The 23703-nt window shown below is 42.0% G+C and overlaps 1 protein-coding gene across 3 annotated transcripts in view; it reads right to left on the reverse strand.

Annotated features, from left to right (window-relative positions):
- The window catches only part of VCAN (versican), a gene marked incomplete at its 5' end in the record, with an annotated part of 106547 nt that extends 83119 nt beyond the window's left edge, over positions 1-23428 (reverse strand). For 2 of the 3 annotated variants that reach the window (XM_080679278.1, XM_080679277.1), the window contains 3 exons: positions 47-221; positions 3811-4179; positions 10350-10425. In XM_080679278.1, the coding sequence (XP_080535404.1) occupies positions 47-221; positions 3811-4179; positions 10350-10425 (620 nt within the window). Of the gene's footprint in view, positions 1-46; positions 222-3810; positions 4180-10349; positions 10432-23154 lie in introns of those variants that run through there. The other variant, XM_080679276.1, reaches the window with a different exon arrangement.
- Between the last annotated feature and the right edge of the window lie 275 nt (positions 23429-23703).

Genomic DNA, 23703 nt, shown 5'->3' on the forward strand with positions numbered 1-23703 from the left:
CACTCCCAAATTGATGAATTAAAAACTGTGGCCCCAGACATCTTACCTAACCGTCTGATCAGACAGCCAGCCTGCATCACACTGCTCAAATCCATCTTCATAGGCAGCATTGAGCTGCTCTGGACTTGCTATGACCGCTCCAATATCCAAACAAGCCTGCTGTGCATTCTCAAAATTCAGAGTGTACCTGCTGGTTGCCGCCCTGTAGTGAAACACAACCCCTGCAAAGATAGCAGCAAACAATTACCAGCATGTTCAAATCTCCCACAACAATGTGCAAAGTTTCTCACTGGAGCAGTATGTCAGATTAATTGCTAACATGATAATAACATCATGATAATTCTTTATTTTTACTTTATGTAGCATTATGCAAAATTATGGTGATATGAGGAGCCCCAGAAATGCCATTCACCTAGGTGTCCCACTTTGCTCCATTAGAAAGTTTCCTAGCCACAAATTCTCTGTTCACACATAAACAATCTAAGATTTAAGCCACTAAATCCCAACAGGTGCATAGTTGTCTTGATGCATGTAGTATTTAGGCTGTCATGGGAACACTGGGCAACTAAAGGGAGTAGGTATTGCAAGAGATACAAAGAATTAAGGGGGTCACAAGACCAGCTTCTACTTCATGACTTTTCCCAGGACCAACTCAAAAAAACACACAAAACAAAAAAACACACACACACACATGCAACATTCAATAACATCACTTCATCAACACCCTAGACATAAAACATGAGATATTTACTTCCATGACACTGTGCATAAGTGAGAAGTCTTGTTTTAACTCCTAATTAAGCTCCTTGATCATATACTAGTCTCTAATCATATACTGAGCCTCAATTTCCTCCCCTTAAAGTGTAATTAATATTGCTTATGTTATTTGACTCATATGACAGTCAACTTAGGTAAAGGATTTAAAAATGTTGAATAGGCTACTAAGTACTATTCAAATGTGTATCATGTTCCCTAACTGACCAGTATAATTTAGGGTCTCCCCTATTACAAATAAAATGTAGGACTTTTATCCCAAGGAAGTCCTGAAATAAAGTTCTCCCAATTCCATGGGTAGAAGTCAGGAATCCTGGTACTTTCCTCAAATTCCATTTTGTTGTAGTTTAGGAGCTGCATAAACTAGTTCTTGCTGAGGAAAGAGGGCTGAGGAAAGAACAGCTGGGGATGGAGCTGTGGGTCCTCTCCTCCCATTTCAGCAAGAGCATCTCCATTTTTTAAAAATATGTTTTCATTGATTTTTAGAGAGGAATGGAGAAGGCGAGAGAGAGAAACATCAATGATGAGAGAGAATCATTGATCAGCTGCCACCTGCATGCCCCACACTGGGGGTCGAGCCCACAACCTGAGCATGTGCCCTGACCGGGAATCGAACTTGACTTCCTGGTTCATAGGTCGATGCTTAACCATTGAGTCATGCTAGCCATGTGAGCATCTCCATTTTTAACTGGAGTAAATATGGTGATTTATTTCTATAAGTCTGCAAAGTGACTCAAGCTAATGCCTGAGAAGTCACTGGAAAATAGAAATTGGGGCAGCTGGGTCTCATGGATAAGATTTTATTGAGTCATCGCAGAATGAATTTTGGTTTCTGAACTATCTTCCTCTCTCCTTTTATTGCTAGTAGTTTACTGGGGTTGACAAGAGTCTATCGCTCCCAGTCTGACTTCTGTTTATAAGAATCTCTCATGCCCTGGCCGGTTTGGCTCAGTGGATAGAGCATTGGCCTGTGGACTGAAAGGTCCCAGGTTCGATTCCAGTCAAGGGCATGTACCTTGGTTGCGGGCACATCCCCAGTAGGAGGTGTGCAGGAGCAGCTGATCGATGTTTCTCTCTCATCGATGTTTCTAACTCTCTATCCCTCTCTCTTCCTCTCTGTAAAAAATCAATAAAATATATTTTTAAAAAAATCTCTCATATGCCCATCCTTAGATTCTCTTTCTGAGGCATGTGCCAATAAAATAACTATGGGGCAACAGACTAGCCATGTCATAGATAAGCACATCTAATCAGGATCAACACAAAAAGACCTGCATAGATGCACTGACATCTAACATTTGTTTTTCCATTTCTAATAGTGTAAAATAAAAAAAGTCATCAAATGCCTTTCAGAAAATTTGTACCTTTATAGAACTACTCTGAAATTGCCAAGAAGTATATATGGTGGTATTGGGTAAGTATGAGACATAGTTTATAATAATCCCTAAGACTTAAGCAAGAATGTGAACAGTTTTAGATTAGTCTTATGTTGACTGAAGCTTCAAATAGTCTTCTTGCTAATTAAAAATCACCCGTGTGCACTGACGATTGGCAATAAGGGGGCATAACGGGGCCTGCATGACCAACGCAGGGAATATCAGCCTGTACAAGTATCTGCAATTGTTGGGATAATTTGAAGATCTCATGGGGCTAAGGAGATTAAGCCGAGGATTTTCATTGTTTCAGAAGGGCAAGGGGCAAATCCATTGCTAATTCTTTAATGATGAAAATCGTAAGAAGTTGTTAAACTCCTTTGTGGATTTTCAATATATGTATATTTAATATGTTTATATTTATATAGTATATGTTTATATATATTATTGTATAAATTTATATATAGCATGCATCTTACACGATTACCCATCTATCTAGAGAAAGAGTAATAGAACAAAACAATTCTATGCTAACTAAAATAAATGATAAAAAAAAGCTTAAAAGATGGAAGAGCCCATGGTATTTAGTCTATGCCGGGTTAACATAAAAATAGATTTATGGGAGAGAGCTATAGAATCTGATTGTAAAAAGATGTCCAGAAAATTAACTTGTTGCATCTGAAATTTAAAGTATTTCCTTTTGGCTATGCAAGAAAGAATTTTAATAAAGCCCTTTGTATATATTTCTAAAAGGTAAATATAGGGAAATGGAGGGTTGGAAGAAAAATATGTTCCATCATGTCTGGGTATGAGAATTTTGCTTAGTAACTTGCCAAAATATTCTTCTTCTAAGAGCTATGGCATTATGAGTGTACCCAATTAAAACAATTTTTCTTTGCCTTGTCTCCTAACTTAAATTCAAATGACATATAAACCACTACTGAAAGAAGGCTAAAACCCAAATGTTTCATTGCAGGACTTAATGGATAACTAGTGTATTAACCTTAAAAAAATTTACTGAGTTCTTGTTTTGATCCAATTCAAATATTTATTGAGCCCTGGCTTTTTAAGGCACTGTGATATGTACCATGGTACTTATTAAGTGCCTTCTATCTTCAATGTAAATTAAAATAGAATTTATATTTCTTACAAGTGAACTCAAAGATTTTAAATCATGTTAGGAGCGTGAGAAAAAAGAAGGAAAGGGGGTTTTATGGTGTGTATATATACATGTATATGTATATATGCATATGTGTGTATATGTATATGTGCATACACACACATGTAAAAATTAAAACAAAATAGATTAGCCTTTACAGTCTTAAAAAGCTATCATTGATAGGTCTCAAAAACAAAGTAATGATCTTGAACTATATACTATGTCTTCATATTCATTATTTCCAGAGTACAATGAATCATTGTACATTATTTACTGACTACATAGAATCATTGAAGTTGCTGTGGAAAATGTCACTTTCCTGGCTCCCTTACCCCCAATAAATAACAGTTTATTTTTGATGAAAGACATGGACTGTTGGGATGACTGATGGTTTTTCTACTTGTCCAAACCCCAAACAATAGTTACGTTTGAGTTACTGTTTCACAACACTTCTGAACCAGGTATCATGTTTTACTACCTTCTTATAGATTCCAAAAGCCTTACCGTCCACGGTCAATGACACTGCCTCCTGTGTGTCTTCAATCCCGTACATGACATCGCAGCGGTAGAGGCCCGCGTCACTGGCAAGCAGTTTGACCATGGTGAGTGAGGCATCACCCACATCCTCGGGATGTGTAGGCACCGACACTCTCCCCTTGTAGCCCTGGCCAATCTTGATATTCCCATCTTGAGCCACAAGAACAGTAGTCTCCTTTAAGTCCTTTCCACTCTTGTCCAATTCAATCTTAGACCATTTGATTCGGAGAAATTCGCTGGTGTTATAACTGGGTGGTAAGGTAGGCATGGTTGAGAAATGACAAGGTAGGTTGACTTTTCCAGAGAGGGAGCCCTTCACAGGTGGGCTTTTTTCCACTTTGTTTACAAGAAAGAGAAAATACCAAATTAACATTCCTAAAAAAGCCCAAACTGAGTCTATTTAATATGTGAGTGGATAAGAAACTCTTATCCATAGCCTATATAATAAAAGTCTAATATACTAAGTGTCCATTTGTCTGGTCATCTGCTTAACCAATCAAAGCGTAATATGCTAATGATATGCTAAGGCCGCTCAACTGCTCGTTATGACATGCACTGACCACCGGGGGCAGACAGTCAACCAGTCAACCAGTCACTATGTCATGCACTGACCACCAGGGGGCAGATGCTCCGACTGGTAGGTTGGCTTGCTGCTGGGGTCTGGATGATCAGAACTGAGCAAGATGGGCCGGATATGCCCTGGAGCCCTCCCACAGTCCCTCCCCAGCTAGCAAACCTCCCACATCCCTCCCCAGCCCCAATGGGGTTCCTTGGCCTGGCCTGCACCCTCTTGCAATCTGGGACCCCTCGGGGGATGTCGGAGAGTCAGTTTTGGCCAATCCCACAGGCATAAAAGGCTAATATGCAAATTGATTGAACAGCAGAACAACCGGTCGCAATGATGCGCACTGACCACCAGGGGGCAGATGCTCAATGCAGGAGCTGCCCCCTGGTGGTCAGTGATCTCCCACAGGGGGAGCACCACTCAGCCTGAAGCTCTGAGCCAGGCTCATGGCTGGCGAGCACAGTAGCAGTGGCAGAAGCCTCTCCTGCCTCCGCAGTAGTGCTAAGGATGTCTGACTGACAGCTTAGGCCCACTCTCCGCAAGGAGCGGGCCTAAGCCATCAGTCAGACATCCCCTGAGGGCTCCTGGACTGAGAGAGGGCGCAGGTCGGGCTGAGGGACCCCCCGAGTGCATGAATTTTGTGCACTGGTCCTCTAGTATGAAATAATAAGAATGATTTTCTACACAGAGAATAGTATATAATTTCAATCATGTTCATAACAAAGACAGGGATAAATAATTCTCATTTTATCCACCAAAAATATGACATTAATTTTAACTTATTTGCAATTCAGTGTTTAACGTGAACAAGTAAGTGATACTATAAGGCAATTATAGGAGAGCAAGCAATCAAGGCCAAAATAAGACTAGAATGAGCCATGCAGGTTTAAAGGACTAAAACAATGCTAGAAAGAGCAGTTAAAAGGTAAATTTATGTCACAGGTCAGAAGATGAAAAATGTTTGTTAAGCTAACTGCCACATTACCTTAAAGGAAATGAAAATAAAACTCAAAGAGGAAGTGAAAATTAAAAAAGTACTTCTGTAGACTGGAGCAGGGGGAAGTCTAACACTTGGAGGGACCCTTTTTGGTTCAGGGTTTGAACCAAAGGCTTTCATCATAATGACAAATCCAGCTGCAATCACTTTGCAGTGAAACATTACCTCTAGATTATATCCTGGGGGAAAGTTGGCAGCTGTTCACATAACCGTCCTAAAGTATTAATCAGCACAATGTCTTTCTGTGTAAGCCCTTAAACTTTTAATGAGAAAGAAGGCATTGGCTATAATTTAACACTATTACATGCAACAGAAATTTTCTTGCACTCCCTCCCTACCCAGCCCCATCTTCCAGTGTCTACGAATTGGCTAGACAATATTTTGGTAATAACAATAGAAATTATCATTAATATACAAGCAACTTACACTTAATGAAAATATGATGAACAATAGTAGCCTCTAGGTGGAGTTAAATAATGATTTTTAATTAACCAAATGATGTATATCTAACAGTATGTTAATGGTCAAAGGTGTTGGTAACATACATGTGAATATGGACATGCATCAGAAATGATATAGCTGTCAATATAGCCCTGTGGATTCAGTTGGGGATAAGTCATTTTGAAAATTGCAGGAAGATGTGGAGATATTATAATCTTTAAGAAAAAAATACTCCCTATTGCTAGAGATTGAAATTTAACTTCAGAAGGACTGGCCTATAAAATCCTTCATGTGATACAATTACATATAAAATAACTAATATAGTTTTATATTTATTGTATTGATGATAGAAACCAGTAACCATTCCAAATTTATAATAATCATTGCTGTCATAAATTTCTTTATCACTTTTTCAAATTATATTAAGCTTGTTCAAAACAGGATTTAAAGCACTCAAGATTAAATAAACATTAAATGAAGTGTGCTATTAGCTGAACTAAGTTAATCATTAAAATGTTACAAATGCTATTAATATTTTAGAATCTAATAGCAATGGAATAATTCTATTTTTAATGGCCTCTTTGACTTACAAAATAAATTCTCTTACTTAAAGCTCATCCTGAGTGAAAATGGTCCAATCCTTCACTAAGGATGCTCCACTAAGAGGAAGTGACACTGGAGATCCCAGCTGGCTGGTGACACACCTGGGCCAGAACATAGTTCTCCTTACACCTAATCAAGGAATCTTTCAGCTTTGGTATCTATTAGGTTCTTCCCCTGTCCCTGAATTAGTTTTGTTTCCTTTCCAGAGTCTGTACCTAGCCTACTTTTAATCCATCCTGTTTTTAAATTGCTTTCTGAACTGAAAACTGTTAGCAATTCCATGATCTTTAAAATAAATCTTTAAAGTCCACAGAAGACTCCCAGAGAGAAACTACTACCTGGTACCTAGACCTCTCATTCAGAACCCATTAGGGAGATAATGACTACACAATTTTTTTTTATTTATTTTTATTTTTTTGCTAAGAATAGGGATTCTGAGAAGGAAAGGGGTGAGAATTCTATGACCTAAGAATCTCCTAATTGGCATTTATCATATATTCTAGAAAATCTTATCTTCCTTCCTGAAGAATTATTTATATGATGGACTTCATCAGAAATAAAGTATTGCTTTTTATAATGGAGAATAAACAACTTTATCATCAACCTCAATGATGGTATAAATTATAAGATTCTTTATCACCTCCTTAAAAGTGATTCTAGGGTAAGTGACTTCCAGTTTCTTACTATTTATTACTAAATGAGAGTTCTTTCCACAGTTTTAGATGTGTAGGGGCAGATATGAGATTCAGCCCAATCTACCCAATCAGGAGGTTTCAGAAACTTAGAGCATTTCTCAATAACTCTGCTGTAATGAAAAGACATATTGGCACAAAATGATGTCAAAAGACAAACTTCCCAAGGGCTATGTACTGTCCTGCATGTTTATAGGTACAAGAAAATTAAAAGCTTTGGTTAGATATAAATATATATTCCATATAGAATCCAGGATTAACAAAAAGCTGTGTGGTCAGCTCTTTTGTGTATGAAATCTTGGGTCTTAATTTACTGGGTCACAATAACTAAGTTCACTAAATCTAAATATTTTAAGAAAGAAATTAAGTAGTTCAGAGGATAATGTTTATAGACTATTCCTGTTTAAAAAATAAAATCGCTACCTGCAAGAACTAGTCTGAAATTCTGACAATCCAAGTAATAAAAATGAATGCTAAAAAAAAGTTCACTGTTCCCACCAGATGATTAGTGATCTAAATGAATACAGTAAGAGGGAAATAAATAAATAATGAATAATCAATTACCTTTCATTCTCTGTTAGTAAATTTGCAGAAGAAGGCTGATGTGAATTCCATCTACATCATTTGACCAAACATACATATAAACACAGAGACCTTGGCCAAAAACATGTCAGATTGAGAGTATGGGAATCTATCTCTTTCTCAGGTGATTAACATTATTCTCTTGTTCATTTACTTACTCATGACTATGCATGACTTCATTTATTAATATTAGAAGAATATTCAAATAACTAGATCAGTGCTAGATAATCAATATAATGGGTATTGTTAAAGCAAAGAGCTCTTTGTATATTAAAATAAAGTCAATAACCAGTATGCAAGATGTTCCTTAATGTTTAGTTATTGACTTTTTGAAGGCCTAAGAATAAAAAGAAAAAAACTCAAGATGTAAGTACTTGTGTTGACTCACAACTAGGTACTGCTGTGTGCCTAAATGAAATTGGTAAATCTGTTTTATGCAGATTTTATGTTTTCAACTTTTGCCTCTCATATAAAAAATTAAATTCTTGCCCTAGCCGGCTTGGCTCAGTGGATAGAGCGTCAGCCTGCGGACTGAAGGGTCGCGGGTTCGATTCCGGTCAAGGGCATATGCCTAGGTTGCGGGCTCAGTTCCCAGTGGGGGGCATGCAGGAGGCAGCCAATCAATGATTCTCTCTCATCATTGATGTTTCTATCTCTCTCTTCCTCTCCCTTCCTCTCTGAAATCAATAAAAATATATATTTTTTAAAAATTCAATTCTTCTGAAATTAGCCCCAACTAATTGCATCTCCTAATTATGATAATAGATTCACACACAAAAAAAACCCCACTTATTTTTGGAGTAAAGTATATAACACAGTGGTTGATATATATGAATGGATGGGGATGGATGGGTGAATAAATAGGTGGATGGGTGGATGCAGTGATACTTAAACTTTGAGTCTTGATAAGTTGAAGTAGAACTGTAGAGAACAAGAGAATGGACTATCAAACAGAAAAAATTACATGTGAAAAAACATGTAATATGAAAGTCTGATGGAATTATAAATTAGTTCAGAGAGTCTGAAGTGTAGAATGAGTTGAGAAAAAGTGGAAGTTGACTCTGGAGAGGTACAGACAGGAATAGATCACTGGAGTTCAAGGCAGTATCATTCTTCATGGACCATAGTCCACGAATTTGGAATTATAAAACATTCATTTGGTGGATAAGTAATTTAAAGCTAAGAAAAACAGTGCATGTGAACTTATCCAGTTACAGAGGGAGGGAGGAAGGGAGGGAAGAAGGGGGAGAGAGGGAAGGAAGGAGAGAGGGAAGGAGGGAGGGAGGAAAGGAGAGAGAGAGAGAGAGAGAGAGAGAGAGAGAGAGAGAGAGAGAGAGAGAGAGGGAGAAGAAAGGGAGGTAGGGGCAAATACTTGGCTCTCAGTCTTCTCTTTATTTTCTTGCATTTCTCAAAATCTAGTCTCCTGAGAGTTTGATAGTCTTTCTTTCTTTCTTTCTTTTTTTAAGTAGGAAAGTCTTGAGTAATATTGAAGAAGATGGAAAAGTTGCCCAATGACATATATAGTTGGCCCTCCGTAACTGTAGGTTCTGCATCCACAGACTCAACCAACTGAAAATTAAAATTTTTTTAATCTTATATTGTTGCTGATGTGTACTATGTGGTTAAATTTAGATGGTTGCTCTGTACTGAACATGTACAGACTTTTTTCCCTTGTCATTATTCCCTAAACCATACAGTATAACTATTTACATAGCATTTACATTATATTATATTAGGCATTATAAATAATCTATACATGATTTAAAGTATATGGGAGGATATACATAGGTTATATGCAAATACTATGCCATCCTATATAATAAAAGGGTAATATGCAAATTGACCTTAGAGGAGGACCGACTGGAACGACTGGTCACTATGATGCACACTGACCACCAGGAGGCAGACGCTCAATGCAGGAGCTGCCCCCTGGTGGTCAGTGCACTTCCATAGGGGGAGCGCCGCTCAGCCAGAAGCCGGCTCACAGCTGGCCAGCTCAGAGGCAGTGGCGGGAGCCTCTCCCACCTCCACAGCAGCACTAAGGATGTCCAACTAATGGCTTAGGCCTACTAAGCCGTTAGTCGGACATCCCCCGAGGGCTCCCGGGTTGCCAGAGGGATGTCTGACTGCCAGCTTAGGCCCAATCCCCCAGGGAGCAGGCCTAAGCTGTCAGTCGGACATACCCCAAGGGGTCCCGGACTGTAAGAGGGCACAGGCTGGGCTGAAGGAACCCCCCCTGAGTGCATGAATTTTCATTCACTGGGCCTCTAGTTATATATAAGGGAATTGAACATTCTCAGATTTTGGTATCTGTGGAGGGTCCTGGAACCAATCTCCTGTGGATACCAAAGGATGGCTGTAGGAGTCTTTTTGCACAGTCTGGAAGTCATCTGGGAAGTTACTAAAAGTCCACCTGGTTTTTTTTTTGGCATCTTGTTCATGGTTTTGTTTTGATTGATTCATTTATTGAAAACCAGTTTTCAGCCTAATAATATTTTAACTAAACATTTTCAGCACTGAATAGATAAAAAAATTCATCCTTTATTCTAGTGATTTCACATTGCCTTTTCATACCCCAATACTCAAATTTTTATTTTGCTTAGCAATAAGGAAATTGTTACCAAACACTCACCTTTACGTAGTGCATGGGTTGCTATTAAGGTAGAGCACATCCATAAGATGCTCTTTATATTAATCAACATCTTGTCCTGAAAATGAAGACAAATACAAAGTAAATCATAAGCATTCAGGCTTATGGTGGGTCATAAATCACGTTATTTGTACACTATATGTAATAAGAGTACAAGAAGCTGCTCCCCTTGGATTGTAAAAACAGGAGAGAAATTATAATAGGAGAAGCTGTCCCAACACTTTAATGATTAGTTTGACTCTCTCCCAATGCAGTAGTTACCAGAATAATCCCAGAACCCGATTTGGGGGACATAAGAATATGAATGTGTGGGACAACCACAACTGGGTAGGCTGTAGGAAGAACAGTAAGGACCACAGCCTTCATTACTAGTGGCTAGGAACTGGCACAAGAGAGAAGGTTGACCACAAAGTCTGTTTAGAAACAGGAAATTGGTCATAGATGGAGTGAGAGAAGATAGGGAAGCAATAGGGAGAGATGTTGAAAGAAGAGGATTTGCATCAAATATGAGGTGAGAAGAAGCCTGGTGGTTTATGCACATGATATCAAATCAGAATAAAGACTTCAGCAGGTTTTTTAAAGAACAGACTCAATTTAGTTTCTACGAAGCTGAACAAACAAAATAAATGTATTTGAGGAACTGTTAATTACAAAAAAAAGAGAGAGAGAGAGAGAGAGCAGTGCTTGCCAGGACTTTTAAAGCCATTCTAATAGTTCTAAAGTCTGAGGGGTAAAGAATGAAAGAAAACACCCTGTTCTAAGTCAAGAAACCTACCCTTGCTTTGTCATTAATTTACTGTGTGACTTTGGGGAAGTCGTTTTAACAAACAGACTCATATGGTCTCTTCCAGCTCAAATTTCTAAGAAGCTGTAATTATGAGGAGGGTAAGTACTAGCGTTGGGGACCATCTAGAAATCAAAGAGCCAATCTCTGAAGAATTTCGAAGATTATTTGATCTCCACAGTCATTCCATTCTCATTCCATATAGGAGGCCATGTCGGTCAGCTACAAGTAGCCATTCCCCTTTCTCCTTTCCAACAATAATCTGCTTTCATTCTAGTATCTACCCTCCTTCACACAGACATAAATTTTAGAGGACCCTGGGTCAAATCCCAGCCAAGGGGTGATCCTGACTGTCCTAAGGAAATCCAATTCCTATCACCAGTGATCAGTTTTGAAATAAGTATAATGCAATTTTGGCCAATGAAATGTGAGGAGATATCTGCAGGGGTTCGAGCAGGTGCTCCTGGGAAAGGTATATTCATCTTAAGAGAACAAAAAGAAAAGATGGTTGCTTTTCTTCACTGCACATTATCATGATAGGATAATTCTTCTCAAGCTGTTGTAGCCATCTTTCATACATGAGTGTGTAAGATAGCCTCAGGGCAATGAAGCTCAGAAAGACTCAGGAGAAAGAGTTTAAGCCTAGAGTGAGCCATGCCTTTGAACTTTCTTTTATATGAGATAATAAATTCCTTTCTTATTTAAACCCAGGGAATTTTGTTACTCGTAACTGAAGGCATCCTACTGACACATAGTTGAGTTGGTGTCCTAAATAATTTCCTAACACTTTCCTTACAAAATATCTAAAATCTGTATTATTTAGGAAACCTAGATTGAAAACAACCAAATGCTATAAGAATCCAAGTCCAATTTAAGCTCAGTTTCAATCTCATAATTTATGCCAGCTATTTATTTTTCCTGGATGCTATTCTCCATTTGATTGATTGATTTTATATATCTTGAAATAAGTGTGAAAACAAAATTATAAAATTCCAGATATTTCCTAAAGATCATTTTTTAACCTAATACATTACATGTGTATTTTTCATCTATAGGCCATTTGACAACTCACAATGAACAGTTGGTAATCTTAAAGTAAACTAGACAATTAAGTTTACATTTTAGCATATAATTGCCAGGATATGCTAATAAACAGTGTTTAACACTAACTGGGAAATTTAATTTATTCATTTCTGGAATTATTATAAGATAACACAGCAAACAGAAAGTATACATTTATATCTCAATGCCATTAAAATATTTCAGGTAAAAATAAAGATATCAATTTCACACATGCTATAGTTAAAAGTTTTCATAAAAATGAAATGTCAAATCCTATCTAATAAAAGAGTAATATGCAAATTAACCATCACTCCACTACACCCACAAGCCACGCCTATCAGCCACCCCTACCAGCCAATCAGGAGTGAATATGCAAATAAACCCAACCAAGATGGCTACCACCACAGAGAGCAGGAGGGAGGCATGGGTTTCCCCGGCAATGGAGGAAGCCAAGCTTTCCGCCTGCCCTTGCCGGCCTAGGCCTCCACTCAAGGCTACAAAGTTTCAATGATAGAAGATACATAAACCCAAACAGAAATGGTGGCAGCCATGAGCTGGAAAGAGCAGGAGGCTAGGGTTGCCCCCGGCGATGGAGGAAGCCAAGCTTTCTGCAGCCCTGGCCGGCCCAGGCCTCTGCTTAAGGCTACAAAGTTTCAATTATTGAAGATAAATAAACCCAAACAGAAATGGCAGCAGCCACGGAGCTGGAAAGAGCAGGAGGCTAGGGTTGCCCGCGGCAATGGTGGAAGCCAAGCTTCTGCAGCCCTGGCCAGCCCAGGCCTCTGCTTAAGGCTACAAAGTTTCAATTATAGAAGATACATAAACCCCAACAGAAATGGCTGCCGCCACCGAGCATGCAGAAGGCTTGGCTCCACTCCAGGCTACAAAGTTTCAATTGTAGAAGATAAATAAACCCCAGATACCAGGGCCTCCACTTGGGTTGCCAGGGGGTGAGGCCAGCCTGCAAACCACCACAGGCCCCTCACCCAGGCTGCCCCACGCCCCAAGGGAACCCCCACCCTGATCCGGGACACCCTTCAGGGCAAACCAGCTGGCCCCACCCGTGCACCAGGCCTCTATCCTATCTAATAAAAGAGTAATATGCAGATTGACCATCACTCCAACACACAAGATGGCTGCCCCCATGTGGTCAAAGATCCTGCCCCCATGTGGACACAAGATGGCCACCATAAGATGGCCAGCAGGGGAGGGCAGTTGGGAGGGACCAGGTCTCCAAGGGAGGGCAGTTGTGGGCGATCAGGCCAGCAGGGGAGGGCAGTTAGGGGTGACCAAGCCGGCAGAGGAGGGAAGTTGGGGTGACCAGGCCTGCAGGAAAGGGCAGTTAGGGGTGACCCGGCTGGCAGAGGAGGGAAGTTGGGGGTGACCAGGCCTGCAGGGAAAGGCAGTTGGGAGGGACCCAGGCCTGCAGGGGAGAGCAGCTGGGGGGGACCAGGGCTGCAGAGGATGGCAATTAGGGATGACCAGGCCTTCAGGGGAGGGCAGTTAGGGGTGACCACACCTGCAGGGGAAGGCAGTTAGGGGAAAACAGGCTGGCAGGGGAGCAGTTAGGCATCAATCAGGCTGGCAGGGGAGTGGTTAGGAGGTGATCAGGCTGGCAGGCAGAAGCGGTTAGGGGCAATCAGGAAGGCAGGCAGGCGGGCAGTTGGGAGCCAGCAGTCCTGGATTGTGAGAGGGCAGTCGGACATCCCTCGAGGGGTCCCAGATTGGAGAGGGTGCAGGCCGGGCTGAGGGACAACCCCCCCCCCCCCCCCCGTGCACGAATTTCCTGCACTGGGCCTCTAGTTATATCATAAAATGCTATCAAAGAAAATGCATTCTATGAATATTAACTGAATCCAAATATAAAAACTTTCTATAAATGTACTTATAAACAATAATATCCTATCATCCTTAAAGAAAAATTGTTCTTAGTTTATTTTTATTTCCCCCCCACCCCCGGAAATGTTTATAAGCATATTATTAAAAATCTGGACTCCACGGTCAAGTAGCCCTGAATTCAAGTTGTGAATCCTCTACTTGTACTCTGTAATTTTAGGTAAGTTACTAATTCTTACATTTTCAATAGCTAATTAATTGTCAAAAGCAGTATTTAATTGCCCTAGCCGTTTGGTTCAGTGGATAGAGCGACGAAAGGGTCCCAGGTTCAATTCCCCTTAAGGGCACATGCGTGGGTTATGGGCTCAGGGCCCACAGGAAGCAACCAATCAATGATTCTCACATTGATGTTGCTATCTCTCTCTGCCTCTCCCTTTCTCTCTGAAATAAATAAAAATACATTGTTTAAAAAGTAGTAATTATTAGAGTGATTGTAATAATTGATAAAATAATGCATATGACATATAGCTCAGTGATACACAGTGTACTCAGTACTCAATATTATTGAAATTACTCATTCAGTCTTGCTACAGGTGTTCTTTCCCTGGTTTCATATTACTAATAGTATAAGAAAAGTATTTGAAGCTCTTAGATTTGATTATTATAACCTGGGTCACTACTATAGATGTGTGCAATTCTATGCTTACAATAAATTGTCCTATGTGCTTTGAATCAGCACTTGTAGACATGTTTTATCTCCTCTGTAGACCTAGCTCTGGCAGGTAGAGCTAGTACCATATTCAACTTACCAATCCCCACAATATTTCCACAGTGCCAGGTTTAGAGTAGACCCCTGAAGGAGATTCACACACCAACCAAATGCTTAACTAATACTTCCATATTCTATTCAGAAACACACTTTTAAGTAGCAAACTGCCAACAATCCCTTATGAATATGGGCAAGTAGGCTAATTAATAGTTGAGTATTTACCATGACACAAAAATATCTGATGTTAGTCAATATCTAGACTATTGGCTCTCATAACAAACCCAGAGTAGAGATGTGATCCTGCCCCAGGAATGGATCTCCTGCATCCTAATCTACTCCAAGACAGATACTCAAAGTCTAACTCCCTGTACCATACTTCATCTACACTAATAAAAGAGAAATATGCAAATTGACTGGACCTTTGTGATGCCCACCAGCCAATCAGGAGTGGGTATGCAAATTAACCCAACAAATATGGTGGGTTAATTTGCATACACAGGCGCTGAGCGGCCAGGGGTGGGACGCTTGCATCACCACCATGGTGACGACGCAGGTGTCCCACAGCGCCCCAGCCTCTCTGGACCTCTGGGCAGCATGGGAAAGCAGAAAGGCGGTTCTGGGCGGGAGCTAAGGCAGAAAGGGGGCTCCAGCTGGAGCGAAGGCAGTGCCAGCAGCCAGGGGAAGGAAGGCCCATTCTTGCAGAATCTTCGTGCATCGGGCCTCTAGTCTTTAATATAACAAGTATACTCACCACTTGCCTTAAAATTGCCCTTAAGACAAGGATAGGAATGAAACCAGTGCAATGAAAATATAAGGGAGAGATACATTGGTCATATGTTAACTACATTTGTAAAATTATGTTTAAATAAGTTGCCAACATTTAAAACTTTGACTTTTCATACTAAGTCTCACATCTCTGACTTTTTTTTTTGAAAATTGAGATCATCTTGCCGCTGGCCAGTCATTAGCTTTAAGCAATCAGCAGCTTCTCACCTTGGCTCTGTGTGCTCAAGGTTATCACTGACCCCATTTGGCTTCTCATCCATTTCTACTCCATGCCCGTTCCCTGTAGGCACCCAAATTTACAACCCGGTGATCTAAAGGATGGTCATTATCTCTTTAGTAAATATCTCAGAGTGGTTTACTGAACTTAGTTGCCTCATACCATGGGAACTCATTCATTTCTCTAATTTTCTTAAGTCTATATCCAAGAGCATGGTTATTAAGGCACACTATTTCCCTTCTGTGTTTGATCCTACTAATTGAGAAACTTATAAAGCCTCTTTTTTTTTTTTTCAGCACCACTCGAACCCCCATTTCTATTTCTCTGCTCTTCCTGTCAGGCTTGTAAGCATAATCTATTAGTGATAACTAGTCTGTCCACATAGAAAGACCTGGGAGATAGGAGAACCAGTGCCTATATTTAGCATTCTACTCCAGTAAAGTCAATGAGAAGAGGAGAAAGTCTTTGAACAATCAAGACACAGCTGACTGTGGCTTTTAATTGCCTGGGAGACACAAGAGACAAGGTCAACCAGACTTCTATCCATGAGAAATGCCTGCAGAGAGAAAAAAGGTCACTCCAGGAATGGGCTGCCTCAGAGAAAGAGAGAGCCAAAGTTCTAGCAAACAGACTTTTAATATTCTCCCTTGATCTTGGGGAAGCCCCACTGAGCAAAGGGTGACTTGAGGACACAGATAGTGGTTTTGTCTTCCAGTCTTTGAATTAGTTACCTCAGACAACCAACTGTCTAGGACACTTCAGCCACAAAGTGGATGTAATGAGCATTGCCTATTACATTGATCCTGGGTGCTTTCTTGCAGGAGGAATCGTTGTAATACAGAGAGAAATCACTCATGGTTTAAACATGAACTCGCATGAATTTACTTCACCGGAGTAATGTCTCCATGTGAATTTATCACTAACCTGTGACTGGATTCCTGAACCTGGACTTGGCTAAGCTTTTTCATGTCATTGCTTGCCTCTTAGTGCTGCTCTGTTCTCTGCCTGGAGAACTTTTTCATCAGTCTGTGGAAAACATAAGCACCTTCTATTCCATTTCCTATGCTCAAGTTTCATCATTGCCCTTTATCAAAATTTTAGGTTATGTATTTGGAAATTGCTTTTATCTCCCCACCATAATATAAGCTCCAGGAGAGCAGTCTTTGGTGTTTGTTTACATACACTATTTGGTATATTACTTTTTTTACTTAATATTCAATGTATCTTGGAGAATGCTCCAAGTCAGCAAATACAGTCTTTCTGTTATTTTTAGCTACAATGGTGTTTCATTAGATAAATGTAGCATCTTTTGTTTCACCAATTCCATGATGATCCTTGAAGATGTTTCCAACTTTTTGTTATTAGAAAAAGTACTGCAAAGGGCATCCTTGTCCATTTGTCTTGGGTGACATTTGTTCCAATATCTATATGACAATATCTAGAGGAGGAATTGCTGGGTCAAAGGTTATATGCATTTTTTTTTTCAAAATTTGATAGCTATTACCAAATTATTTTTTTAAAAGATGAACGTATTTACATTGCCACACTATATGAGATCCCATTGTCCCACAACCTGGTCAACACAAACTTCCATCAAACTTTTTATTTTTACTGCTCTGATTGATGAAAAATGGTGTAGCATGTCATTGTTGTTGTAATTGCTATTTCTTTAATTATGAATGAAGCTGAGCAATTTCTCATAATTAAAAAACATTTATGCATATTTCTATTTCTTCCAATTGCCCATACATATTTGCCTTTATCTTACAGATAGTTTCCAAATGTGCTATTTGTTTTAGTGTAAATAATTTGTTATTTAGTCAGACTTGTCAATTTTTTTTTAGAATTGCTTCTGGGTTTTATCTTTTTCTTAGAACAGGTTTATCTACTCCTAGCTTATTATTTTAAAAATCCCATGACTTCCTCTGGTTCTTTTCTTTAAAGGTAATTCCGCACGATTCATATTTGATCCATCTTAACTTTATTTTAGGATAAGAAATGAGGTAGAAATTGACTCGGACTTTGAGTGAACTGATCAATTGTCTCCAGACCATTTAGTGAATAATCCTTTCCCACTTAATTTTCATGTCCATTTCAGTGTATTTCTGGACTCTGTCTTCTGTTCAATGAAACTTGACAGTTCTTAAAACAATATACCTCTATCTAACTCATTTTATATATTTAGTAGGAAATACATGATTTATGGAATACTGTCATTATTAAAGTTATAGAATCAGATCAATCTGAATCCCGCATACATACTATAGTAACACCACTTATTTGTATAGTTTTCCATTTGCAAAAGCCTTTCCACAGGTATTCATCATTGTAATGTTTGTAACTATATATTCATTTAATTGATTCTGACACTAAAGGTCTAGAAATTGTGTCTTAATCTGGTTTTCTCAGTCTACTGCTCATCCCACTACACCACAGGTAATATCAACTCAGTGATTTAATAATAAAAAGGTTGTAACTTACATATTATATATGTATTTATCATAAGTGATGTAATCTTATTTTTATAGACATAAGTACCTCTTAAAATTCTTAGAAGAATCAGGCAATATATATATATATATATATATATATATATATATATATATATATACCTTTTTATAGATGATAGAGCTATAGAGCTGTCCAGAGGAATTTCGGGAAACATAACTGACATATTAAACAAAGGTAATTTTCACTAACCACTGAAATATAACCACTTCTGGCATATTCAGTGATAAGAACTTAGCAAAGTAAAAAAATATATATCCTGGAGAACATATGCATATATATATAATTTACCAAGTCTAGGCTACCAGAGGAAACTGGCAAAAATTCACTCATTGAAGTGGAGCTCGGCCAAGTCATTAATCTCTACATCCCCTTGTTCTGATTCCAAACCAGAAAGAGTATGGGCCTTGTGTTCTCTGGTAAAGTACAGACCTGTGCAACATTGAGCATGTTTTCTTAGACCAGAGCTAGTAACCCCCAACAATGAGGGTTTGTGAGTCCAAACTGGTTTCTCTAGGTGGGTGGTGAAATAATAGCCTACTACAGTCATTCATTCTTTCCCTCAAATGAACCATGTGTCTTGAAAAGTTCTGCTCAGTCACAGGGTAAAATCCCATTTTAAATACAGTGTCTAGGTATGTTTGCCCATGAATAAGGTCATCAAACATGTTTAAACCCCACTAGGAAAGGAGAGCTTAGTTTTACAACTGTTGGGAGCCAGCCTTGGTTGATCTTTGTGTTCTCAAAGGCTCTGATGCTCAATTAGTGACCAATCATTAACCATGAAGTACTTCAGCATAAAATGTGAGGAAAGAGAAAACAATAACTGTCTTTAATATCAATTACAGTTAGCCTTAATTTAGCTCTTTAGGTCTTTTCCAAACAGAGTTTACAAGGATGCAGATATAGATATCTTAGGATATTAGAAGCATTCCCCTCCAGTTTGTAAGCGGAAAGAAATCTCTATCTGTAAATGTATGTAAATCTAGGAGGATTCTTTTCAAACTTCATTTTTTAAAAGCCAGAAATACAACAATGTAGGAATAGCTTTTTATTTCTTTTTAATCTACCAAGAAAAAACAATAACTTTGAATTTTTACATAAATTCTTAAGGATTATCTTGACTCTCATCCCTCTTCCCACCACCCACAAAGAAGATTAAGGACTGTGGACTTCCTGGGGGAGGAAGTAATTGCTCACTCACTTTGGAATCCCCTGGAATCCTTTGCAGTATTAATTAGTCAGGACAGGCATATGCAATTGTAAAATATTCCTTTCTTTACTTAAAGCTCAGAACTAGAAGTCAGTCTCTGATGCCTTCTGCCTGATACGCTGACATTCCAAGTTACACATTGCCCAAAGTGGGAACAGATCTTATCTCAGAAAACTAATTGTTGCTTCCATGGGTGCCTTCTTATGTTTATATTAAACTCACAACATACTTTATATGAATATTTGCAGGATAGATTAGGCATAATTGCCAAGCAGTACTTAAAATAATCTACGTCACAGCTTTTAGGAGTCAAAAAGAGAACGAGGGTTAATTAGATGTCAGCATGTGAAATTGAAGAGACCATTAAAACCCTGAAAAGAAATAGGAGAGATTAAAATACAGCTCTAAGTGGCAGTGTCTCATCTGCGCCACATTCCCTCAGTCACTAGCTCAGTCATTTCATAAATATGCGCTCAGCTCCCTCTACGGACTGGGGCCCACGCTAGGGCCCCTGATGCTCAGAGATCGCCCCTACACCCGCTCAGCACCAAAGTATCTGCGTTCATGGAATTCTGTAAGTCCTGTCAAAAATGGCAATTGTTTGTTATTCCAGACGAACTCTGTATGACAGTCTGGACCGTGTTTATCCTTGTAGCAACAACAAAAAGTGGTCTTTAAACCGACCCCAACGTATGTAATGCAGGAGAGTCTCATTTTTCTGCCAAGTACAAAGGAGTTTGCTTGGAGTAGGTCTTTGCTTCTTCCCAGTCGCAAAGCAAAAACTCCTCCTACCTCTCCAAAGAAACAAGAAAAAAAAAAAAAAAAAAAAAGCCAGTCTTTCAATAAGAGTGTTCAGCGCCGTCTGGATTGGAGTCGGGTTGCCTACAGCAGAGCAGCCAGCACACGGGGCTGGGGGCGCAGACGCGGAGCTCCCACCCCGTAGCTGGCCCCGCCTCCGCCGCTCCGCAAAGCCCCGCCCCATTGGCCTCTGGGCGGGGACTTCGGAGGCGCCCCGCCAGCCTCCAGGCTGAACTGAGGGCTGGTTCGCAGAACCGCTGCCTCCGAGCCCGAAAGTCACACCCGTCTCGGGCCGCAGCTGAAGCCCCAGCCCACGTGGCGGCGGATAGTGAACTCCCGGCGGCAAAGAGTGCGGGTCGCGGTCCCGCCCCCGGCGTGGGCTGAGCCCCTCGGGGACCACCCCAAACCCTGACGCTCTAAGGGGCTAGTTCCTCCCCTGCTCTTCCACCCTGCACGCGTTTCTTGTCGCTCGCGAGATTAAAAAACTATTTTAACAAGAGACCTGAAATTCAGCCCAAAACTTAGAAACCCTGGCCGTCCGCTCCCAGCTGGTGGCGTGCCTCTGCTCCATCTCTGGTCCTGCCTTTCTCTTTTTTCCTCTGGCACCCTCCTTCCAAACTTCCTTGTTCCGTGGAGGCCGTGAAGTTGAGGAGGTTTCAACTTTGGATTAGAGACCCTTCTTTTGCAATATCCTGGGGCAGGGCCCTAGCATTGGGTTCAGATGGTCATGGGACTTAGTAAAATTTCCCAAAGTAAGGCGTTCTGTATTATCTTTGTTAAAGCGACGGCCCAAACTGAACATCAGCCCCCATCCCCCCGAAACCTGGATCCGCCGGGCTGTGTGTGTTCCTGAGCTCAGCTACAGGCTCGCCGCGTAACCTAACTGGCTCGGAAGAAGGCACTGCTGGGCTCGCATAGTCAAGGTCTCCTTCCCGCGTCCTTCAAACCCTTAGATTTATGTCGCAGATTCTGGAGTAGAAAACTAAAGATTGAAGGGGAAGATAGGGTCCTCCATCCGCTCGTTTCACTGGGTGGGTGGGTAGGAAGAAGAGACACTCGCTTTTTTTCCCTCCACCTTGCTGGATTTCTCCATCAGGGGGCGCCCACACCCGCCACAAAACTCCCTATTCCTAGACGTCTGGGTTCGGCAAGTCCTTTGCTCGCCGCTTCGGGCAGATCCCAAGGAGCGCGCCACCTCCCTCGCTCCTAGCTCCTCCCTGCTGGCCGGCCTCGGCGGACACGAGAGGCCGGGGTTTCACACTAGCCATTCATTTGTCAGCCTTGGGGGAGGGGACGCAGGAGAGAGCGAGACCGAGCAGCAGAGGCTGGGAGAGGGGAAGAGAGGCAGAGAAGATGGAGACAGAGGGAGAGACAAAGATGAGACAAGGGACACAGCTGCGATACTGCCTTTCAGCCTGTGAGTGCGCGCAAGGCGGGACAGCTCCCAGGCTCCGCGTACATTTCTCCTCCCTCCCGCAGCATCTCCCCGGGACAAGCCGGACTAGCTGCAGCGCAGCCGGATCCCAGAGCAAATAGTTTGGGCTATGACACTATTTTTCTACCTCGTTCTCCTCTGCCTAACACGCTGACCACTCCACGCCCAGTGACACAGACATTGAGCAGGGACAGCCTGATGCCCCCTAGTCCGCAAGCACCGGGTCTGCCGCCCAACAGCGCCCACGCCTCCGCAGGGCGGTGGGACGCTCAGCCGAGGGCGTCCCGCGGGGCTCCCGGCACTCGCTCTCCGCGGCCGCAGGACCCGCCAGTAAAGTTGCTCAACTAGGGCCGAGAGCTGGGAGGGGGTGGGGAGATGGAAGGAAACGGAGGGCTGCCGTCCCCCGGGCGAGAGGGCTGGTCCAGGAGGCTCCAGATTCGAGTCCCCGCGCCACCTTTGTCTGTGGAGCGCTCGGAGCGCAGGTTTGCTCATTGAGACGGGAGCGATAGCCTCCACTTCGCTCTTAGTGAGATAAAATTCTTGCACATCCCTGCTGGTTCAGGGCGAGCTTTTCCCGCCCAGGCGCCTCCCAGACCTCCGTGGTGCTCCAACAACCCCACCCCCATCCCCTGCTCCTTCCCGGCCGGTCGCTGCGCACAGCGCGCAGGACAAAAGAACCCAGAGGCACCGGGGAGAGCCTTGACAGCCCCCAAGTTACCAAGGAGACGCAGCCCCAGGGCCCTGGACCTCCCCCGGCCGGACCTCCCCCAGACTGCCTGCGGGCTGAGGGTGATCAGGTCCGCACAGGTCCCGGGCTGCTGGGGCGCGGGGTCCCCCTGTCAGGAGCTGCCGGGAGCAGCTTTCCAGGAACGCAGGGAATTGACCGCACACCAGGGGCCGGGAACCAGGTGGCCTGCACCAAAGCGGCTTCGGGGACTTGAATGTGGGCAAGTCTCGGAGTCCCCATTCAAACTTTTGCCTCAGCAGGTTAATAAAAAAAAGATCAAGATATACCAGGGTTCCCTCTGTCCTCTCCAGCTTAAGACCCAACGACTTTTCTAGGGGTTCTCCACGATTCTCTTCCCTCCCTTCCCCCAAATCCGTTAGTACTTCTTCCCCCACCCCACCTCGGGCTTCTTTTGTCTGCATCTTTTTCAGAACCCTGGTCCCTCTGTACTCTCTCTGCAGGCGTCCTTCTGAAAGTTACCTGCATTTTTAAAGTGCATACGTTTTCTTAACGTCGCCCCACATCTAGTTCTCTTTGCCTTCCTTAAAGCCTTCTACCAATTGCAATGTATTTGTTTTTTCTACGCTTGCTTTTTTTCCGTAAGTTTTTTTTTTTTTTTTAAGGGGAACAAAAGAAACGTGATTACCTTGAAAGGCGGCTTAGTGCAGTTTGTGGGAAACAATTCACCGCAGAGCTGCGCGAATGGGCTCGGCGTGCCCGGGCGGGTCACATAGGAAGCGCGGTGGCCTGGGGAAGGGTGCGGATGGTGCGGGACGGTGCTGGAAGATGCGGGAGGTTGCGGGGTTGACCACAGATCCCAGTCCCAGCGCCTGACGGCAGCACTTAATGTTCGCGGCTGTTTCGCCCGCTCGCCTGGAGTTCTTCCCCAGAAAGGCTTGGGGCAGCTCGCCTGCAAGTTCAAATGCGGGTTGTGACACCCATCGTCATCATATCACTGTACCGTCAGCACCGAGGAGGAGACTCAGCGAGGAGGAGGAGGAAGAGGAGGAGGGTTCATTCACAGGCTCCTGAAGCGCTCCGCTGCTCCAGCCACTCCTAAGAGCCCAGGCTTGGAAAGCAGCGGAGGGGCGGAAAGGCAGCTCCCCGCGCTCGCTGTAGGGACCGCCTGCCTCCCTCCCCAGGCACTCCCACCTCTCGGCGTTTCTTCCTGACAAGTACCAATCGGCTAGGGGAC

This window comes from Plecotus auritus (genome assembly GCF_963455305.1).
Source record: "Plecotus auritus genome assembly, chromosome: 7".
Classification (NCBI taxonomy): Eukaryota; Metazoa; Chordata; class Mammalia; order Chiroptera; family Vespertilionidae; genus Plecotus; species Plecotus auritus.